We start from the raw sequence: 24,127 nt of genomic DNA on the forward strand, positions 1-24,127 counted from the left end.
ATGATATCTTACTAACTTTGAAGCACTAATAAAATAGTTCGTGTTTTTTTTTTTTTGAGGGGGAAAATAGTTCATGTTGGTTTAGTGCTATGCTCAAGTTTATTAAGTTATAAATTTGCTTTTATTTGTATCGATGTTGTTCTAATGCTCAATTTTTAAAAAAAAAAAAAAAAAAAAAAAAAATTATCCAATGGGTCTAGCCCAACCCCGGTGAGTTGGGTTGGGCTAGGTTGAATTTTTTTCAACTCAACCATGGTGGGAAGGATTGCAAAAACCCCTTAACCTGATCTAAGCACACTCCTAATGACAGTTGGCAGATTGTTAATGATAGGTAAAAAAAAAAAAAAAAAAAAAGTAACATTAAAAGTAAGCCAAAATAAAAAAATCAGTACAAGCATGTGTCAAAAAATTGTGAACTGTTTTTTTGTGTGTAATCTATGTATATCGGCAAAAATGGCCCATTACCATCAATTTTCAAAATAATTTGCCCAGAAACACTGTTTCCAAACTATATAGCAATATACCACATTTTTAGGTACTCGAGCTTGCCAAGCTCGAGTACCATGTTTTTTTAATCCACTATCGCCCCATATTCAAGGAGCCCTATAGTGGCGTTTTTAAGCCCTATAGTGACGTTTTCGGTCCCTATAGCGGCGTTTTCCTGCAAAATTTTTTTTACAAGTCCCCATAACAGGTTCAAGGGGACCTATAGTGGCGTTTTTAAGCCCTATAGTGACGTTTTTGGTCCCTATAGCGGCGTTTTCCTGCAAAATTTTTTTATAAGTCCCATAACAGGTTCAAGGGGCCCTATAGTGGCGTTTTTTGGCCCGAAAACGTCACTATAGGGCTTGAAAACGCCACTATAGGTCTCCTTGAATATGGGGCGATAGTGGATTAAAAAAACATGGTACTCGAGCTTGCCAAGCTCGAGTACCTAAAAAAGTGGTATATTGCTATATAGTTTGGAAACAGTATTTCTGGGCAAATTATTTTGAAAATTGATGGTAATGGGCCATTTTTGCCATGTATATCAGCATCTTATGATTGGGTTGCTTGGGACTTGTTTGATATTTCTCCTCAATTTAAAAGCCCTTTTTCTGGATCTTGCATTTGGCCCAAATCATCTACAATTGTGTGCACTCACTCCCAGTCCCAGACCCAATAAGATCTGGTAAACCTTGTTGGAACTTGCGAATTGGGCCGAGTGTTTGTTTCCCATATTTCTATTGCTGCAACGAGTTCAAAATCAGATCGACGTTCAAATGTTGGACAATGACAATGTGGCCCATAACAGTCGAGCATTTCCATTTTTAGCGCTCTGTGGCTGTGGCTTGTTGAAGAAGCGTTTGAAGAAAGTGGAAGAGAGAGATGGAGAAGGAGAAGGAGAAGAGCGAAAAAAGCATTTGTTCAGGCGATATTGATCACACTGAAACGCCTCGCCCATGGCAGTCTTTTCATACTGTTTACACCAACGCAAAAGCAGGTAGCCATTTCTTTCACACCCAACCCATCATAATCATTGCAATTCTCCATACACAATTGAACCTAAAAATAATAATTTCCGTCTATTAAATTTGTTAACCATTTTTAAGGCTAGTTTGATCATTTACTTGATTATACTACACAGATAAAAGTTTGAACTTTTGATTCTCGTATTCACACAAACTGAAACCTTTGTTTATGGGTTTAATTATTTCATATATATATATATATGTATGTATGTTTGTGTTGAAATAGGTGGTCTTTGTAGAAAATGATGAATTTAACCATTTAATCTAACATGGGTTTATCTATTTATTTATTTATTTTTATAATATTTTTCATTAGGAGTAAGGTGGAGACAGGATTTGATCCTAGGAACTTATGCTCCGATACCGTGATAAATTTAATCATTTAGCGTCTGTTTGGGAATTGTTTATTTCCCGTAGCTTATTTGTATAATTTGAGACAAATTTGAAAAAAAGTGAAGACAAAAAGGTAATCGGCAAATGCACACTTAATCTAGCATATTGTGTTATTTGTGGGATTCTAGGTATGGATGGAGTGGACAAGGAGAAAGTGCAAAGAATAGTGTATGACATGAGCAAAGGCTCTAAGTATTTCGAGAACGAGGAACGGAAGGAGGCCTTTATGAGGCAGAAAATTGACAACATGCGTGCTCAGTGCGCAAAGCTCACGCCAACTGCTATATCTCAGTATCAGAAGGTATGTAGCATGTGAAGTGGAGAATGCTTGTAAAAAGATATGGGGAGAATCTATTTTAGATATACTGACTACTTAGATATGAGCTCACTTTTTTCATGTGTATTAATAATGTATGAAATCTATTGAAAATTGGAGAAGATTTTATATTATTTTGCTGAAATGTTATTGTACAAGAATTATAATTGTTATGAGTGCTGACTTTATGGGTGCAAAGTTACAAACTGGAACTCTTCCTTCGTCTTCTCTGATACAGCGTAGAGTGCAAAAATCATTCCAAGTGTTTACTTTTTATTTAATTTTTTTTATTTTTTTCTTTATTTGTTAGCTATCTGTGTGAGATACTCCTATTGAAGAAGCACGCAGTATTTTGGTTTATGATTTATCCTATTCACAGGTGGCAGATAGAAGAATATTAGAACTAGAAACTAAACGTGACTTGTCAAGAATTTGGCTGCACGTAGATATGGATGCTTTTTATGCAGCTGTTGAAACATTAAGTAACCCATCCTTGAAGGGCAAGCCAATGGCTGTTGGTGGCATGTCTATGATTTCTACGGCTAATTATGAGGTTGGGAATGCATGATGTAATCTTTCAATTTTCGATTGGTGTATGTCATTCTGGACATTTCCAATCATGGGATTGATTTGCCAATTCCATTTCAAAAACTCCCTTCTAAAATTTTTGATTACCTTTAACTTTACCTGGTTCCTTAATTTCTATTTGAAACCTGATCTGTTCACTCTGCAGGCACGGAAATTTGGTGTTCGTGCTGCAATGCCCGGTTTCATTGCACGTAAACTATGTCCTGAGTTAATTTTTGTTCCCGTAGATTTTAAGAAATATACTTATTGCAGTGATTTAACTAGAAAAGGTTAGATGTCCGAATCTTGAGACAGATTCTTTGTTAGAGCTTTTTTGTTAATCTCTGATCATTGCTTTGCTTGTAATCTTGTTCTTAGTTTTCCAGAAGTATGATCCCAATTTTATGGCTGCTAGTTTGGATGAAGCATACCTTGATATAACTGATGTCTGCAAAGAGAGGAGCATGACCAGTGGAGAAGTAAGTTACCACATATAATAAATTTATGCCTACACATTTGGTATTTTTACATGGGTTCATTGCATCAAGTGGCTTTTAATGTTAAACTGCTTTTGTTGGTATTGTCTTTGTGAAGATTGCTAAAGAACTTAGAACCACCGTTTTTGAGGAGACTGGTCTTACATGTAGTGCTGGAGTGGGATCAAACCGCTTGCTTGCTAAGGTTCTACACTCTATTCTCTTGATATTGTCTTCATATCTATTTTGCATCTTCTCAACACCATAATTTAATTTGAGGCATGTAACTAATAAACATAATGGGTGTATCCATTCTGTATTGTTTAGAGAACTTCATATTTTCTGTAAGAAGCCATGTCATCCATGTCATTTTAGTTCATGGGAAGACAAGTTGCAAGGAATAGACGTGTTGATATCTTGCTTGAAAAAGTTATATCTACTAGAAATAAGTCTGCTTATGAATCCTTCTCCTCCTCTTCCTTTTTTTTTTCCACCACAGTTTGGTTTTTTCGCATATCCTCACTTTTATCCCCCTCCTTCAATTTTGTCTACCCCATCCCCACCACCTCAGGTGTCTAACCTTTCTTTGCCTAAACTACCTAACCATGTACCCGTCCCACACACCACACCAAATATATCCACTGTAGAAACTTCACAAAAGATCTCTCCTACATCTCGATCTTCAGGTCAAGGGGGTAGTAATAGGTCTTTTTGCATTGAAGCAAAATTATTTTCTTTTTCTTTTGATGGGGGCGGTCTGATTCATATGCCTTGCATGAGACACACCGGAATGTTTAGAGCTATATTTGGGTTGGACGTAGAGGCATGGAATGGATTCTTAATTGTTTTGCCGATATACGTGATTGGGTGCCAGGACATGATGTCCATTGTAAGACACTCAGGGAGGATGGGAAGTTGATAGAGTTTTGTGGTAGATCAAATAAGGCTGGTCTCTTCATTGCTATATTGATATTTTATGGCGAGGCTCGGAGAGGTTGCGTTATGATACCAGCAAGTCTCAATCGTGCTGGTTGGTCAGTGATCCATAAAAAACTAAGAAATTTTTTATATGGTGCAAAACTTGCAACTATGGCCGGGGCACTTTCCAAGAATTTTGGTGGTGATGGTCAAGTAGCTGGGAAAAATTTACCTGTTTATGGTAACTAGCAGAAGTCAAGGTTTTTTTGAAAATATGGGAGCCATTTTTGGAAGTAACGTGATTCATGGAGATACTACAGTAAATGTTTCAGTTATAAGGCCCGTAGTTGGCCCAATGTTTTAAGTGGTGGGCTGGAATTCTTTAAACCAACAGGTGGGCATGCAAAAGCCCAACCCGTGGCTTCAGCTAGCCCAAAAGGCAAGGGCCACTTAGACTTGCCCAACCCAATACTTCTAAGTGTTGAGAATACACTTTCTACGTATACGAAGGTGTTAGGCAAGTGTTCGAGAGATAGTGGATTGCCATCCGAGGCATCGGTGATTGAGGTAGTGCCGGATCAAGGTGGAAGCTCCTCTGCCTTCACCAATTCACAATCTATCAGGATGGAGGGAGATCTCCCCGACGAAGAGGCGAAAGTGTCGGAGGTTAGCTATTTTGGGCTCACTAGCGATGTGGTGGGTAGTATGGGTATGGGGGCCGAGAAATTGGCTCCGATGACTGTGGGCTTGGTCCAGCGGTAGCGAAGGAGATGCCGATTGAGTCTAAGGCTATCAATTCTCTTCGTCTGAGTCAGTGGGTTGATCAAAATCGGTTTTTTCCTCTTTCGGATATGGGTAATGAGACGGGTTTTTGTTCTGGAGAGAGGGATGCTTTCACAGAAGTATCAAGTGAAGGCGGAGATCAATGGTGTAATCCCCAAGCTGATTTTGTGTCACCGAGGTCCTTGGATGGGGCTGAGTTGCTACAGGATGGTTCGGAGCCTCTGCTTCTACAGTGGAAACACAGTGGTGTCAATTCTAGTGGTTTTTTTCATGGGGAGGAAGAGAGTTGTTCTCTGGATTGTCCACCATTATCTAGGTGGGATTCTAACGAGCAGAGTGAGTTGGTGGCAACCCTGGAAGTCGAAGAGGGTGAGATTTTGGGGTTAGAGGTGATAAATTCCAAATTGGTGGTGAGCTTGATGAAAAGTTTCTGCAGAATTGTGGGTTTTCCTATTGTAAAACATGAAGCTCAATGTTTGGCTTTGTTTCATCTTCTAGAACAAGACTGTGTTGATGTGGATAATTCTGGGTCTTCTAAGGGACCAGTAAATTCAAGGCAGAAAGGGCTTAGAGAACTTAGAGGTCTAATTTCTACAGTTAACTATGACTGTGGTCTCTTCTAAAAGGAGGAACTGAGGTTCTTCAGCTAGTTTAGGGGCGATCGCTAGTTTTAAATGAGTTTACGACTTTTATCCTAGAATGTTAGGGGATCAAATAATCCTCAAAAGCGAGAGGTATGTATGAATCTTCTTAAGGAGCGGACGTGTGATATTGTTTGCTTCCAAGAAACCAAATTGGCTTCTTTAAACTCTTCTGTAGTTCGGAGTCTTTGGGGTAGTCAGTTCCTTGACTGGGCTGTTTTGGATGCAGTTAACACTGCAGGGGGGGTTCTACTTGTATGGGACAAAAGGGTATATGAAAAAATTTATGTTTCTATAGGTCATTTTTCTGTTAATGTTTTACTAAAGGGGGTTGTGGATGATTTTGTATGGGCATGTACAGGAGTTTATGGTCCTAATGATGATAACCAATGGGGATGCTTTGTGGGAGGAGCTTGCAAGGGTGCACTCTAGGTGGAATATGACATGGTGTTTAATGGGGATTTAAATATCATTTGATATCCGAGTGAGAGATTTGGTTGCAAGTCTTTTATCCCGACTATGTTTGCATTCTCAGATTTTATTGAGGCTAACTATCTTGTTGATTTACCCCTTGAAGGGGCTTCTTTCACCTGGTTTAGAGATTCAGGGACAGATTGTATGCCAAGAATTGATAGGACATTGGCATTGTTGGGTTGGGTGGATCATTTCGGGAATGTGTCTTAAAGGGTACTTCCTCGGGTAGTTTCGGATCATTGTTCACTCCTAGTGGAAGTTGGTGGAGTCTTTAAAGGTCGTAGTGCCTTTAAGTTTGAGAATATGTGGTTGAAAGATGAGGGTTTTGTGGAGAGAGCTCAGCAATGGTGGAATGGGTATTGTTTTTTGGGTTCTCCTAGCTTTATTCTAGCTCAAAAATTAAAAGCTCTTAAGGATGATTTGAAGAACTAAAATAAGGAGGAGCTTGGTGATTTGGCATTTAGGAAGAAAAGCCTTTTGTTTGAGCTTTTGGGTCTGGATGCTAGAGAAGACTTGTTGGGTCTTTCACATGAGGAACAAACTCGTCGTACTCAAATTAAAGGTGATATTGCTCATTTAGCTTCTTTAGAGGAGGTTTCTTGGAGACAAAAGTCTCAGGTTTTGTTTGTGAAGGAGGGTGACAATAACAGTCTTTTCTTTCACCGAATAGCGAACTCCCATAGAAGAACTAATCACATTAGAGGTATAGAGGTGGATGGTGCCCTTTATGAGGATGAGGAGGATGTGCGTTCTTAAGTGGTTCAATTTTATCAAGGTTTGTACACGGAGTCTGATACATGACGCCCTACCATGGATGGTCTAGAGTTTGCCAGCATTGAAGAAGATGAGCGACTTTCTCTTGAAAGGGATTTTTTTGAGGAGGTGGTACAGGTCCTCCAAGAGATGGAGGGTGACAAAGCTCCTAGTCTTGATGACTTCACTATGGCTTTTTTTCAAAAATGCTGGAGTGTTGTGAAAAATGATGTTATGACCTTTTTTTGATCACTTTCATAGGAGTTCAGAGTTTGAACGGTCTTTGAATGCTTCTTTCCTATCTTTAATTCCTAAGAAAAATAATGCACTGAATATTAAAGATTTTCGTCCTATTAGTTTAGTGGGCAATGTTTATAAGCTTTTATCTAAGGTGTTAGCAAACAGATTGAGGAGGGTGCTAGATAAACTCATCTCTAAATCGCAAAATTCTTTTGTTGGTGGAAGATTGATTTTGGATTTAGTGCTTATTGAACAAATGCCTTGATGGCGGACTGAATTTTCGTACTCCAAGAGTTGTTTGTAAGTTAGGTATTGAAAAAGTTTATGATCATGTGAATTGGGATGCTTTATTTTATCTGTTGGAGAGGATGGGTTTGATGGAGGAAATGGTTAAAGGCCTGTGTCTCTACTATACGTTTTTCAGTTTTGGTTAATGGATTTCCTGTTGGTTTCTTTGGAAGTTCTCGAGGTTTAAGACAAGGTGATTCATTGTCTCCTCTTCTTTTCCTTTTGATCATGGAGGTTCTTAGTAGGATTCTAAAGAAAACTGAGGAAGGTGGTCTTCTTCGGGGTTTTCATGTAGGACCTGTTAATTCTACTGGTATTCGTATTTCATATCTGCTTTTTGATGGTAACATTCTCTTTTGTGATGCTTCTAGGGAGTAGTTGCTCTCAATTAGGTTGGCTTTGACTTGTTTTCAAGCCTTTACTGGTTTGAAGGTGAATGTGGGGAAAAGTGAGATTGTCCCTATTGGAGAGGTGAGTAACATTCAATCTTTGGCTAACATTCTTCAATGCAGGGTGGGTAGTGTACTTATGACATGTTTGGTTATGTTCCTGGGTACTTCCTATTAGACAGCCTCTATCTGGAACCCTATTCTGGAAAGGATGGAGAAGAAGCTGTTGGGCTAGAAGCATCTTTATTTATCAAGGGGTGGTAGGCTCACCTTGTTGAAAAGTACCCTCTCAAGTCTTCCAACTTATTATCTTTCTCTATTTACTGTTCCTAAAGCCGTGGCTATTAGATTAGAACGCATTCAGAGGAATTTTTTGTGGGGTTCCTCAGAGGAGTGTCTCAAATACCCCTTAAAGGCATGGGAGAAGTTATGTTTCTCGCTTGAGCAGGGTGGTTTGGGAATTCAGAAATTGGTGCCTTTTAATCAAGCTTTGTTCGGGAAATGGCTTTGGAGATATGGCCATGAATCTACTCATCTTTGGCGGAGGATTATTGCCATGAAATATGGGGAAGGAAAAAGGGGGTGAACTAGAGTTTGTCTGAGGGCTCATGGGTGTGGGTTATGGCGAAGTATTAGTGAAGGGTGGGAGAGCTTTTCTAAGCATTTCACTTTTGTGGTGAGAGATGGTTCTTGTATTCTTTTTTAGCATGATAAGTGGATTGTGGATAACTCTTTAAAAACTCTTTATCCTCAGTTATTTTTGTGTTTAGCCAATAAGGAAGCTTCTATTTCTAATGTTTTGAGTCCTTAAGTGGGTGACAGTCTTTGTTGGAGCCTCAATGGAAGTGGGAAGTTTGACACTCGGTCTTTTTATCATAAGATTCGAAATGTTACTCCTTCTAATTTCCCTTGGAAGGGCATTTGGAAAGTAAAGGTTCCTAAAAGCGTGGAATTTTTTATGTGGACAGTAGCCCATGGTCAGATTCTCATTTTAGATAATCTTATGCTCTGTGGTCACCCCTTGGCAAATCTTTGTTATATGTGCTGTTGTAATGAGGAATCTATGGATCATTTTCTTATTTTTTGTCCGTTAGCTCATTCTATGTGGATGCATATGATTCAGCTGTTTGGGATTGATTGGGTCATGCTAGGCTGTTTGATGTGGACTATTTGGACCGAACATAATTGACGTTCTTTTGAGGATATCGAGAAATCAATAGCCCAATTGTTAGATTTGTGCCAACAGATTCTCTTCCATTGGTCTCGGTGTGGGGGTCTTTTGAATTGTTCTACTATTATTGATATTCTTTTCTCTCTTAGAATAGGATTTTGATTCCTATATTTCTTTTTGTTGCTATGTTGTTCTTTGTTCACTACCGTGAACTCTATGTATCTTTTATTCTTTTCTATTAATAATATTACTTTTTAACCTATATAAAAAAGCAACTAATATGGGAAAGGCAAGATTAAAAAAAAGAAAAAAAAGAAAAAAAAAAAGAGAGACTATACAAAATTTTTAGGAACAACCCAAAATTAGATATATTTTTTTGATAAGTAATAAGTTTATTGATATCAAAAAAGGAACACCCTAGTACACAGGGAGTGTACAAGGGGTTAAACAATTCAAGAACAAAAATTATAAGAATCTAGGAAATCAAGAAAAAAAAATGATTGGTTTTGCAAAGCAGCCAACTAATTCGTTAAAGTTCTATAGAAAAATAAATTTAGGTCTGGTATGGATCTCTCATTATCTTCAAAGCACTTACTATTTCTCTCCCTCCAAAGACACCACAATACGTAATAGGGAACAATTAACCATATATACCCATTTCGATGACGACCAATCAGCCTTGCCAACATGCTAGAAGCCCCACTACAGATTGTGGTATAACCCAACTTACTCCAAACAAACCAAACACCATAGACCACATATCCATAGTAGCCGGACAATGAAGAAAAAGATGATCAACTGATTCACCATTACACTTGCACATGTAGCACCAATCGAATATCCAAATCTTCATTTTTTGTAAATTGTCAATCGTTAAACATTTCCCTAAAGCAGTAGTCCAAACAAAGAAAGTTATTCGAGAAGGAATCTTTTGTTTCCTAATACTTTTCCAAGGAAAACAATAGTCATTGGAGCCCACTAAAAGACTATAATAATCCTTAACCATGAAACCCTTCTCTCTATCAGGTTTCCAACACATCTTATCCTCACCAAACCCCTTTATTAAAGCACCATATATATGTAATCCATGAAACCCGACAGTGCCTCTAATTCCTGAGCATGCACACCCCTGAAGAAACTTAAATCCCAAAAGAGGACTCTATTAGCAAACTTCATAAGCTCAACCACACTGGCCTCCTTATCTTGGCAAAATCTAAACGATTTAAGATAGCTGAAGGCAAGAGATGTCTCACCACAATGGTCTTGCCAAAACTTCATCCTAAACCCATCCCTAATATCATATAGAATGTGGCGAGAAAAAGAAGGCCATCCCCAACTAATGTATTTCCACAAGCCAACACCATATGGACCATTAACAGACCTAGTACACCAGCCACCCCATCCACAGCCATATTTCACCTCTATCACTTGCCTCCAAAGGGCAACCTTTTTCATCCCAAATCTCCATAGCCACTTCCAAGCAAAGCTTCATTAAAAAGTCTGACCTTCCTTATCCCCAAGCCACCCGAAGAAATGGGGGCAAAATTTGTTGAACAACATCTTTTTGGAAAAATATTAGCAAAAAAACATGTAGATGAAACATTTTAGTAAGTTGGACTATTTTTGGAACTCGAGTTTGTTTCCTCTTGTGCGAAGTCTGATGTGGATTAAAAAAAAAAAAAATGGAACTCAAGTCTATGAAACTCGAGTTCCATTAAAATGTAACTCGAGCTTCCTAGACTCGAGTTCCAAGCGGGTACAAATTATTCACAAGGAACTCGAGTTCTATTCAAATGGAACTCGAGTTTCCTAGACTTGAGTTTCACCCAAGAGTAAATCGAGTTTTTCAAACTCGAGTTCCAAAAACAGTCCAACTTACTAAAATGTTTCATCCGTATGCTATGTACCAAATTTTTTTCTAAAAAGCTACTATTTGGCAAATTTTGCCAAGAAATGGGAGTACAAATAGTAGCCCATTTAACCAAATGAAATTTTGGTTTGTCACCAATGCCACCCCATAAGAAATTCTGCTGAAATTTCTCAATTCGGTTAGCCACAACAGCAGGTATAGGAAATAAAGATAGAAAATAAGTGGGTAAATTAGATAGTGCTTTTAATTAAAGTGACTCTACCTCCCTTGGATAAATACAAACGTCTCCATTCCGCTAATCTCCATTCTATCTTCTCCAGAATTGGGTTTCATATTGTCTTATCCTTAAATTTAGCTCCCAAAGAAAGACCCAAATATTTCATTGGAAGAGTATCTTGTTTACAGCCAAGGACATTCAACAATAAGTCAAAATTATGTACCACACCAACAGGAACCAACTCTGACTTGCCCAAATTTATCTTTAGACCAGACACCGCCTCAAACCAAATGAGGATCATGCGGAGGAACAAAATCTGATCCAAATCAGCTTCACAAAAAATTAGAGTGTTGTCCGCAAAGAGAAGATGAAACACCACCAAGGATCTTCCCTTTTAATTACCCACACCAAAGCCTGACATGTGCCCATCATGTGACCATCATGGACAGCTTTGTCTCAATCCCTTGGATCTCTCAACCCATCCACAAGGAGAGCCATTAAGTAGAATAGAGAAGCGAATTGTAGATATACAAAAGAAAATCCACCACCTCCGTTTAGCAGAGAACCCACCTCGTTCTAGTAACTGCATAAGAAATTCCCAGTTTACATGATCAAAAGCCTTCTCAACATCTAGTTTGCAAAGTAGCCCTAGCAAACCAGTTTTCAATCTACTATCAAGGCATTCATTAGCAATAAGTACAGGGTCAAAAATCTGTCTGTTCCTCACAAAAGCATTTTGTGAAGCTGAAATATATCTTTCATGATCATGCGAAGTCTGGTGGCTAAGACCTTAGTAATGATTTTATAAACCCCCCAACAAGACTAATGGGGTGAAAATCCTAGACTTCAATTGTTGCATTGTTTTTAGGGATGAGAGTGATGAATGTTGCATTCAAACTTTTCTCAAACTGACCTTTGGCAAAAAAATGATGAAACACAGCCATAAGATCAAGTTTGAGAATCCCCCAACAAGCTTGGAAGAAAGCCATTGGAAACCCTACCATTAAAATTCTGTATGACATCAAAAAATTTTGCCTCCTCAAAGGGTCAATCTAGCTAGTTTGCATTATCGCCGGATATCATTGGAAATACCAAGACTTCTGGAAATGGTCGATCAACTTGCTGCTCAGAGTATAAATTCATGAAGAATTGGGTAATACAATCAGCAATCATACCTTGATCGGAAGACAAGTTGCCATCAACCATAAGGCTTTCAATACCGTTATTTCTTCTATTGGAATTAGCCACTTTGTGAAAAAATCTGGTGTTGGCGTCTCCCTCCCTTAAGTGCAGCACCCTGGACTTCTGCCTCCAACTAATTTCTTCTAAAAGAGTGAGCTTTTCAATATCGGTTTAGAGATTAACTTGTTCTAACTTTTCCTCAATTGTTAAAGGATGAGTCTCCTCTCTATCATCCAAATCATTCAATTTGTTCCAGAGTTGTTTCTTAAAAGTAACATTGCCAAACTCCGATTCGTTCCACTTTTTTAGATCCAACTTCAAAGCTGCCAACTTCTTAGCTAGCATAAAACTAGTTCCTTGGAGCAAATAAGATGCCCACCAAGCCTTCACTTTATCAACAAAATTCTCCACCCTCAATCACATATTTTCATTACGAAAAGGAGTTCTACCTCACTAATGACTCCCCCTCCAATAGAATTGGGAAGTGGTTTGGAAGTACTCTGGACAGCCTTTTTTGGGAAAACAGAGTGAAGTGATCTGCCAAGAGTGGAGAGAAAAGAAACTGATCTATTTAAAATGAGGTTTTAATCAATCATCCCTGGTAAAACAGGGTGCAGTCAAATTTCTAGATTTGTGTTATCTTTTAGCTGTACTTTAACTTTCCATGGCAGTAATACAATCAAACCAAAGTGATTAAGGTCCTTTATGTTTGTAAAGTTTGAAACTCTTCATATTCCTGTTTTCTCAGGTTTGCTCAGATATAAACAAGCCAAATGGACAATTTGTCTTACCAAATGATCGGATGGCTGTCATGACATTTATATCCTCACTTCCCATACGGAAGGTATATTTAATTATTTGTTAATTATGATCTGCTGCAGTCAACTTAACATGGTTTTTTAATAAATAAAGATAGCTTGCAGAATGAGAACTTGCTCTCTTTTGTAAATGTTTTTGATGAAGTCCTCAATTTGATTTACATTTCTTATCATACACAACTTTCTTTACAGATTGGGGGCATCGGTAAGGTCACTGAACATATTTTAAGGGATGTTTTAGGAATAAATACATGTGAGGATATGCTTCAAAAAGGTGGTCTCCTCTGTGCACTGTTTTCTCGTTCTGCAGCAGGTTAGAGCAGTGGTCAGTTCTTTCTACCGTGGTTTTATTGTCAACTGAAACACATAGCTTTCATGTGCGCCTGTTATATTGTCATATAAACTCAGAAATTATACTCTTTACATTTTATCATTTCTTGCATTTTATATGATTGCAGCTCCTTGTTTCAGTTCAAGATCTGCATGTCCTTTTTTCTCCCCTTTGCTGGTGTTTATATTCTTGTATTTTCTTCTTCTATTCCTTTTACCCTTTGGGAAAAACCCCTGGTGGGGGGGGGGGGGGGGGTTGTTAGGGGAAGGGGATCAGTCAACAGTGGTTGGTCAGAGCAGTAGTTATTCAGTTTATGATGTCCTTATTTTCTTAATCCTGTACATGTTCTTGCCATATCTAGTTCTCTTATTACATTTTGACTTACACTGTTACACACCATTGGTTTTTTTCTTTTTCTTTTTGAAATTTTTTTATTGTTTATTAGTATATCACCACAATGATTATATCGTATATTCATTGCAGATTTTTTCCTCTCTGTGGGACTGGGGCTTGGGCAAACTGAGATTCCTCAAGTCAGGTCACGGAAAAGTATCAGTAATGAGAGAACATTTTCATCCACAGAGGATGAGGCATCATTTTATCAGAAATTAGGTAGGTGGTCCCTTTTTTGCCCTTTTGCTTAACAAATGTGTTATATATTGCTTTGTAATACCCAACTGGGCTTAGTTTGGGGTGAAATGTCTCACTCTAGAACCCTGCCCAGCCAATTTTATGAGCCAGATAAACACATCTTAAATATTTAGACCAATCCTCAAGACTTCAAATAATAAGATGTGGCTGAGTTCAGTTCACCCAAGATTCATTTATTGTTCCAACTACTTAGGTTGTGCTTAAACCTTTAGTCAAAGCCTAGTGAATAAAATGCTGACTGGCATTTGAAGTTGTTTTTAAAGCTTTTAAAATTCTTACAATTTTATGTGTACGTATATCAATTCTGTGGATTTTATGGCTAATATGGATGACATTCTTGGTCAAAAGGATATGTAGAAAATGAATTATATATTTTTTTTATTAAGTAAGCCTTGTTATGGTTATGTTTGCAGCTGATCTTGCAAAGATGCTATCTGTGGACATGCAGAAAGAAGGTCTTTCTGGGCGAACATTGACTCTAAAATTGAAAACAACTACTTTTGAGGTGCTTTTTGTTGCTCCATTATGGTTCTCTGTATAAATAGAGTCAATACGAACTCATAAGAGATTTATTCATGTACAACCCATATCTGGTGTATGTAACCCCAAGTAAAGTCTCATAAATTCCATGAGGTTTGGGTTCAAAACCTCTAGTCAACATCTTGGGATCACCTCCATGAGATTCCTTGGAGATTAATGTGTGTGGGACAAGGGGATTACACACGCTTGGGAGTTGGGTCTCTAGAAACCCTTGTTTAAAATTAAAAAAAAAAAAAAAAAAAAATCGCGTTCTACTTAAATAGTCGTTATTCTTAATTGTGAGAAATAAATAAGAGGGGAAGAGGCAGGGGGGGGGGGGGGGGGATGCATTTTATTCCCACCTTGTCTTTTACGCTCCATTTGAAATATTTTACATTGAAAGCATTTTATTGAAAAGGTCTTCATTTTACAATGTTTGGTTGTGTACCTAAAAATGCTCAAGAAATCATTTTTAAGTGTTTGTTTCATAGTAAAATGATAAAACTCTCCTAAATCTCACAACCCATCAAATTCAAACAACCACCACTAGTTCGGCACAAACAAACCCACCACCTAAATCCAGGCAACCACCACCAGTTCGGCATAAACCCACCCACCTCCACTCTAACCACCCAAATCCACAGATCAGAGGGAAATAAAAAACAGTCAGCCCTTTACCGCAACCCACAAACCCAGCCACCATCACGATCCACAAATCATTCCGAAAACCCAAATCAGGGGGGAAAAAACCAGTTTCAGTTCTCGATCTGAAATCCCATGCGGTGGCGAGATTGGAGCAGATCAAGATCAGAGTGGTGGCAAGATGGGAGTAGTGCAATTCAAAGCTTCTCCACCACAATTGTGAGCCCACCTCTTCGCTGACCACCTTCGTGAGCAAGAAAGAGAGAAAGGAGGGGTGGGTATGTGAGAGAGAGTGGCAGAGGAGGGGGATCTGCAAGAGAGAGTGGAAGAGAAGGGGCGGGGCTCTTTTCCATTTTGTAAAATGTTTTACCGATTTTTTGGCCATAAAACATTTTACAAACCAGAAAATGTTTTACAAGTTTGACTACATTTTACAATGAAAAAAACACTATAAAACACTGAAAATATTTTACAATGAAATAAATGGAACGTTAGTCATCACTAATTTGTATTTTTTGTGCTTAAAATTTTACGGACTATGTGACAAACAGGTTAGGACCAGAGCTGTGACTTTGCAAAAGTATATTTGCTCAAGCGAGGATATTTTGAAATATGCATCAAAGCTGCTAAAGGCTGAACTTCCAGTCTCTTTAAGACTGATAGGTACCACTCAATTTGTGCTTAATTTTCTTCTTTATGAAAATAGCTCAATATTTATTAAATTTTCCATGGAGAAGGGTCCATGTTAAAATTTAATCTTGCACCTTGTGTACCTTTGTGTATGACATTGCAGCTATATATGCTTATTTCAGGCTTGCGATTGTCCCAGTTCAATGCAGACAAGGTTGTTGCTCCTGCTGATCCTACACAAAAAACTCTCACCAATTTTTTGATATCTGGAGATGCGTCTAGGGAAAGTATGGTTGATAGTAGTTCCATGGGCTCAATTGTTGATCACCACTTCATGAATGATACAGAAACTGGTTTTTCTATGGGTAGCCATGAGGCCTGTAGTTATGGTGGTAGGGATTTATTGGACAGCAGCCACTTTCCAGATCTGGAAGATGATAATTGTGCTATTGGCAACAATGATGGAGAAATGCTGAAATTTCATGAGCCTTTGAATGATGAAAATGGAAACAAGGTATGCGAGAATTCAAAAGACTAATTCATAATCTTGACTCAGACCAGAATGTAATTTTTTTTAATTTCCTAGGGTTGAATCTCAGTAATAACGCTGTCCATAGAATTCAAAGAACCCATGGGGTGAATCCACCATGTGCAGGTTCAGTTCCCATCATTTCCAACCAACAACAACTAAGAATTTAAAGTGTCAACCTTAAATAATGGGATGGTGGACAGCAGTTTTTAAGTCCTAACATTGCAGGTTGCTTGAGTTAAATTACCAAGCAAAAAAATGAGGTGTCAACTAATTCTAAAAGCTAGAGTGTTATAGAAGAAAACCAAAGTCCAAGGAGAGATTGCGCAAAGCAGCCCCTTTAGCTCAACTCCAGAAAGCTCTTTCCCTTAAAATATTCTGAGTCTGCTCCATCCATAAGCACCACAACAAACATATTGGAGCCATTCCCTTGTTATAGAATCTGAGTTACCAATTCTGGAAGAACCTTACCAAATGATGAGAACAAAAGGCACCAATGCAATAACAAATGCTTGCTGATTCTCTGACCTGTTAACATAGCCAACAGTTCAAAAGGAGCTAATTTTTCTAATAAGATTACATATGGTGAAGAACCCAGCTTTCAAAATAGCCCAAATCTCTTTCCGAGGAAAAGATTATTGCTAGAACCCTGGCTATAATTTGAATTTTGATTGATAATGTAAATTCAAATGATTTCTTAGTTACTCTTATGTGTAGTTTCTGTTGAGATCTATATTTAAATGCTTTCTATTTTATTCTTGAGTTGTCGCTTTACTCGAGTTTTTTCTTGTTCTCCGTTTCTGGATTTTGCTTTTGTCTAGGTGAATACCCCAGAACGAAAATCTTATCAAAATGCAGTGTCTGAGTTGAAAGCAGATTCTTCTTCTGTGCCATTTGCATTTCGTAGCCTAGATGAAGAGAACAAGAGGGCTAACTTGCCGGATGATGATACAGTCTCTTCATCCAATCAGGGAGAGCTACTTCTGTGGGTAAATGATTACAAGTGTTCACTATGTGGGATTGAATTACCACCTTGTTTTGTTGAGGAAAGGCAAGAGCACTTTGATTTTCATCTTGCTGAGAGACTTCAGAAGGAGGAATCTCACTGTGACACAAGAATGCTGAGACACAGGTATTTTGAATTCTAGTTGTTATGCTGGTTATAGGGTCCTTGCTTGTTAGCCTTGGAAGTGATTGATAAACAGGTTGGGTTTGAGTGGTATGCGGACAGTTTAAATGCTTTGTGATAAAATATTCAACTTAGTTAGATGACTAAAATCAATGATACTAATATTTACCAAAAAAATGATTGCCTAATTAGTTTCCACTAGATAATTTCCCAATTTATTAAATATGCATGCTATATGGCATGATAAACTAGTATCCTTCCTGATAATTGAAAACCTCTTCCATCTGTGTAACACTGTAACTTGCCTTGCGTCCATGTGCAAATTATGGAGATCAGCAAAAGGGGGAGTTGAATAAGGTGTGAAATTGAAGATTACGGCTAGAGTTATGGCATTTGATTTGTAAATGTACAAACTAATTTTTTCTCATAAATGTCATTATTCTCTCCCAATTTATAGTTGGACATTAAGCTGATTTTTTTAGCAAAGTCCCCCCCCCACTCCCTCCTTCTCTGCTTGGGACATGGATTTGTGCCTTCCAGTGCTGATAAGATCTTCATGCAAGATGCAACATCTTTTGTGTTTTTCTGAGTGTCAACTCTCAGTTTGATATTGTTAGCAAATAATTTGTTCCTAGAGCTAATGAGTCACCATTGTTAATTACATCTCTATGATAAATTTATAGGATTGCTTTTTTCATCTTCAGTCTATATATAACAAATATTTGATTTGACAATTGACAAGTTTGAAACCTCATCAGGCTTTCCCCAAAGGATAACATCGCAAGCCAAAGAAAACGAAAAAAGCAGAGGGCTTCTCCAAAAGATAAGGGACATATTCCAATAGATCTATTTTTTGTTAGGAGTAGTCAGAATTTTTAGCATCGTAATCTATATGTTGTTGTCCGTAAATAGTTTTCTATGCTATAGCGAAAATCCAGTGTATTAGTGATTAATTCTTCTATTCATTTATTGCAACATGTGCAATATACTTATTTCAGCCGTGTGTCACAATATGTACAGATTTCAGCTCTGATAATAAAAATCTCTGGTCTTCCATACATCTTTCAGTCTTGTAAACACATCTTTTTTCCCCCCCTTTATAGTATGTAAGGAGATAATGAAACTCTATATATTCACTCGTCTCCCTAAAATTTTAGTTTCCCATTTGTTTTAATGGATATAAATAATTTAAATTCTCTTTTCTTTCCTAACCCCACTTTGCCCAACTTTGCAAAAATAGTTTTAGGTAAATATTTTTGAGTCTTCAAGAAATTTTATGACTAATTTATCTTGTTAATTTACAGTTTTACACAACAGTTTTTATGTCAAAGGTTACAAGAAATATTGAATAATATATATATATATATATATTTTTTAAACCTTTAAACAAAAAATGAGAAATAAATTTAAGAAGGTTACATGAAATATTGAATAATAATTAAAAAAAAAAAAAAAAAAAAAACAACAACAACAACAACAAACAAAAACAATAACAAAAACAAACCAACCAACCAGCCAAACTGCAACAAAAAATCCTATGTTATGGACTTATGGGCCTTCCAAGGTTTGGCATTTGAATGGTAATTATTGTGACAACAATGTCGCCTTCTTAGGTGACACTATTTGCTTTATTAATAAGTTTTGGTAAGTGACACTACCTTTGTAGAGAATATGCTGTTTCAATGGATTTTTGAGGACAGGGCCGGCCCTAGAACTAGGCCACTTAGGCAATTGCCTAGGGCCCCTATTAGAGAAAGACTCCAAATTTTTGGGCAAAAATTAATATATATTTTTGAAAAAAAAAAATTTGGAGATCTAGGGAAATAATAGTTTTACATTTTTTTTTCTACTTTTAAGAAGTCTCAAAGAATTGAATAATGTTAGAGATAACACAACTTTAAATAAATGAGTCTTACACATATATATATGTCAGTAATCACAAGAAATAATTCAAATAGAAAAATGCCAAAAATACTATAAGTTTTAGTTCGAAACCTTTACAAATTGATGTGACATATAATATGATTTGTGTACATTAACAACCTATTAAATGCATTTTTGAATTACTTTTTGTGATTAATGATACATCTTTGTAATTTTCACGTTGTAAAATTTATCTTATTCCTAACATCATTCAAATATTTGTTTATTATTTTCTTGAGGTGTCACTAATCACATCATTACTATATCGTTTGTAAGTGTTTTTGTAGTAAAATTTGTTATACTTTTAGCATTTTTCAAAAAAAAAGAAAGAAAACATATTACAAAATAAAAAGAATAGATTTTTGTTTAAAAAAAAAAATTATGATATTAAATATTAGTTAAGTGATGACAAAAAGGCCCCATTTAAATATATTGTTTTAGACCTTCAAATTTGTTGGACGCCCTGTTTGAGGAGTTTATTCCTTTAATTGATTTTGGTCAAATGTGAAACCCAAACCACATGGAAGAATGCATTGCCGTTAGTTGTTGGAGTAATACATCATTTGCATTATATTTTGGCGTTCACTTTTGAAAATTGAGTGAACACTAACCTTTGTAAACTTATTTAGAAGTCGTACTTGTGAGTTTGATGTTTTCCTCAAAACTTTTTAGTGTTGTTGACTTTTGATATTGTTGCATGCCATGTGTTTGGTGAAATTTCTTTATGGTTTAGAGCTCATTTTGCCTCAATCTGATGGCTTAGAAGCCCTTTGAATCCTTTTCTTGAGCATAGAAAGTAGAAACCAAACATGAAAGAACTAAATGAGCTTCACAAGTCATACCAATATGATATAATCATACAAGGCAAGATCTCCTCCTTCCTCATGGTCTTGTTCAACCCACGGGGTAAAAATATCCTCAGATCAAAACTGAAGTTGAACACTAAGGACATACTTGTTGGGAATTCAGCATGGTCACATCTAGGTTGCACAGACACGCCATTTTTGGCATCGTGTCCGCGTCCAACATGTGTCGGACACCGGAATGGGGACGACGCGCCAGATTCCGGTGTCCGACGGTGTCCCCTCTTTTTTTTTTTTTTTTTTTTTTTTTTTTTTTTTTTTTTTTTCACTTCTCTGACACGGCTCCGACACTGCGCCGACGCAATTCCGACACGCCAGCAGTGAAGAAAAAAAAAACACAGATTTTGACCGGTGAACTTACCAATACCATTGATTTTGTGATAACCCTAAAATAATATAGCAAGTTTAGAGTCTCTTAGACTGAAAATTGAAACCACATCTCAAGTTCTTCTCAACCTACCCTCCCTCTATCGCTGCCGCTGCCCTCTGTCCCTCGCTGGAGTTAGATCGGGCCGATCGGCGAGCTCCGACATCGACGCCGTGCCCTCTGTCCTCTGTCCCTTCCGATCTCTCTCTCTCTCGGCGCGGACCGATCTCTTCTTTGTTCTCTCCCTTTTTTTTTTTCTTCTTTCTTTCTTTCTGATATTAACTTGAATGTACTGTTACTTACTTATTATAACGCGTTTTGTTTTTGTTTTGTGTTTTTTTTTTTTTTTTTAACTGCTGCTATGGCCTGTGTGTCCTCTGTCCTTTTTTTTTTTTTTTAGTTATAACTTAAATTTGTTTTTGTGTGTCCTACTATAGTTTTATTTATTTATTAAAGTTAAATATTGTAGGTGATTTTACTAAAATGAATATTGAAAGTGCTTGAAGATTTTGTGTATTGTTGTAGTACTTTGGGTATTAGTTTACTTATTTGTAGTTCTTACATAATTTAAATTCTAAACATAAATGTATTTTGTCTAAAAATATTAAAAAATATGCCTAAATATAAAATTTAATTAATTATTTAACCGCCGTGTCCCCACCATGTCATGTCCTTATTTTTCAAAAATTGTCGTATCCCCATGTCCGTGTCCGTGCAACTTAGGGTCACATACACACGATAAGGAGTAGTACTTAGAACCAATGCCACCAACCAAACACACTAATTTTCCACCTCAGATAGCAGTTTTTAATGACAGTAGAATTTCTAGTCTGTGCTTCATAGAATTAGAAGAGACGTTGCTCAATTTGAAATGGATTGAGAGAAATTACTCAACCAGTGAATCACTTCCGAGGTTTGAACCTGGTACACCATTTTACAAGAAGTTCTTCAACATTAGCATCCATTCGAGTCCCAACTCCTACCCAGACCAACATGTGGGCATAATCTCCAAATCCTGAACCTGTTACTTCATGCACAGCCTTAAATCCAATTCTTGTGTAGAACCTAACAAGCTACGAGATTGAAAAAGTAAAATCTATTATATTAATAGAAGATTCAGTCATCTGAGTAACTGTTTAATACATTATTTCAAGGAGAATTTAACTAAAAACACACATTACTGGACGAAGGACAGGTGCCAAAGCTAATTAATAGGTATCTTCTGTGGCCATTTAATGGCTACTAAACGTATTTAATTGAACAGTAATGCTACAGACACAATATTTTTCATAATATATTTTGAGATTACAATATATTATTGATTTTCACATAAGATAACTATTAGCATGATTTAGGGACTGTTTGGATTGCAAGTTTCCATAACTCAATTCTCAGTTTCTATAACTCATGATTCAAAAATAGTGGGATCCATAACAAAAAGGTTGTTTGGCAGACGATAACTCTGTTTCCATAACTTTGTTTCCATCATAGCAAAAAGGCTGTTTTCAGTTTCCATAACTCATAACTCAATGGCATTTCCGTAAATAAACACACATGGAGGGACCCACAGTCGCAACTTTTGACCACCTTTTGACTTTTTTTTTTTTTTTTTTTCCCTTGTTCGGTCTAAAATTCTGGTTTTTTTTTTTTTTTTTTTTTTTTTTTTTTTTTTTTTTTTAGCTTCGGTGAGTTTGGGTACTAAAAAAAAAAAAAAAGTTGCACCGGCTGACAGGTATGGGCCCACAAATAGTGTGAAAAATATTGAGTGATGGAAATTGGGTGATGATGCCAAACGGGTGTGAAAAATTGAGTGATGAGTGATGAGTTATGAGTGATGAGTGATGAGTGATGAAAAAACCTTGGCCAAACAGCCCCTTAATTTTCTATAATTCATAACTTGTTAACTCAGCAATTCATAACTTGTTAACTCAGCAATTATGAAAGAAAAAAAAAATGTGTTCCTATTGACACTAACTTATTGTTACTAGAAATGCAAAGGAAACAACCGAGTAACTCTGGCACTGCTTGCATTCGACACATTATACTTTTAAACAAAGGGAGACCACACAAAAAGAAAATATCTACTGGCTGCGAATAGATTAAGGTAAGTATTGCTTTTCCACTAGCATTTTTTTTTCAATCAAATGGACAATCTAGATTAAGGTGAAGATTATAGGGTAGACAAAAACCTTGGAATGGTAAAGATCAGAGTCATTGATTGCAAGTAACTCGGCTGTTTTGCAACCGCAATCATATCCATATCGAATAGCAACAGCTCCAAGGAACAAACCAATACCAAAGGGAAGAATTGTCCCTTGCAATCAGACCCTTATTAGCCCCTCAGCCTTCCCAAGCTCTTGGCCGTGATTCTGAAAAAGGGTCCTAGAGTTTGGAGCTGGAGGTCAGGGTTTTGGGCTTTTGATGGGTTCAATATCTCTGTCATGGTTGGTACAGTGTCTTCAAATTTATCCTTTCTGTGTTCATAGTGGGTGGTGCTTATTTGGAGGGAATTCAAATGTGTTTTTTTTTAATATGGTTTGGGATGGAGAATGGAGATGTAGGATTAGGGATATTGGGATTATTGAAGGAGAACTGACTTGGGTTCAAAGATTTGGTAAAGGAGATGCAGAACATGAAAGTTTGTCTGTAATTGCCATATCTGATAATGTGGTAGTATTTGTGGCCAGCGACGGAGCTATTGTTGGACGTGGGCAGTGCACTCCGGATTTTTTTTAAAAAAAATTTAGTATATATATAATATAGAAAAAATTGCACTTTACCCACCTGTGGTTTGACCCATTTTAACAATGCCCACCTGTGGTTTAAAAGTTGTCACTTAACCCACATGATGTGGGCTCCGTTAGACCCCCGTTACCCACCTCTGCCCTTTCTGTTAGAAAATCTCATTTACTATATAAGCCAAAATTAGAATGCAATTAGAACCCTAAAAAAGGACTGAGCTCTCTTCCCTCTCTCTACCTTCGAACCCCCAAAAATCCCTAAACCCATAATCCCTTTCTCTCTTTACTTTGATTGTCAAAGCTTAATTTCCGAACACTTGCAAGCAAGGAGGAGGTGTGCTGAAGCTGAAGCCTGGGTTTCCCTCTATATCAAGTATGAAATGAGTTTCTAGGGTTTACCATTGTTGTGTTTATTCTTTTTCAATATGTAACGATTGATGAAGGTGATTCGGATTAAAGTTTTTCTGTCATAAAATTAGTGGTTTACCATTGTTTAGGTTTTGTTCTTTTATAGTTGACATTGATGACTGTGATCCCTAGGAATATTTAGGTTGTCTATAGTCCCATGGAGACAAATTGTTTAGTTGGTTGTGTTTCTTGTCTCTGACCCCACGTTACCTGGTGTTTGTTGTGCAACTAAAATTATTTTGCTTTTGTCATTGGTGCTCTCTATGCGTGTGTTGGTTATGTATTTAATTGCTATTGTTTGTGTATGTGTTTTAACTCCTGCAGATGGCTGTTGGAATTCGTTTTGATTTTACCATTCACCATAGTGGGAATTTTGAGTGGAACCCT

At 37.1% G+C, this 24,127-nt stretch overlaps 1 protein-coding gene across 1 annotated transcript; it reads left to right on the forward strand.

Annotated features, from left to right (window-relative positions):
* The first annotated feature begins 1,273 nt into the window (after nt 1-1,273).
* Nucleotides 1,274-18,498, forward strand: LOC126705317 (DNA polymerase kappa). The gene is made up of 14 exons (XM_050404216.1): nt 1,274-1,483; nt 2,033-2,205; nt 2,600-2,773; nt 2,954-3,077; nt 3,166-3,266; nt 3,382-3,468; nt 12,938-13,033; nt 13,200-13,320; nt 13,822-13,950; nt 14,403-14,494; nt 15,702-15,813; nt 15,963-16,294; nt 17,131-17,441; nt 18,197-18,498. The coding sequence occupies exons 1-14, from the start codon at nt 1,369-1,371 to the stop codon at nt 18,315-18,317; spliced, it is 2,088 nt and encodes a 695-aa protein (XP_050260173.1). The 5' UTR covers nt 1,274-1,368; the 3' UTR covers nt 18,318-18,498.
* Nucleotides 18,499-24,127: the final 5,629 nt, after the last annotated feature.

Source organism: Quercus robur, chromosome 11 (genome assembly GCF_932294415.1).
Source record: "Quercus robur chromosome 11, dhQueRobu3.1, whole genome shotgun sequence".
Taxonomy (NCBI): Eukaryota; Viridiplantae; Streptophyta; class Magnoliopsida; order Fagales; family Fagaceae; genus Quercus; species Quercus robur.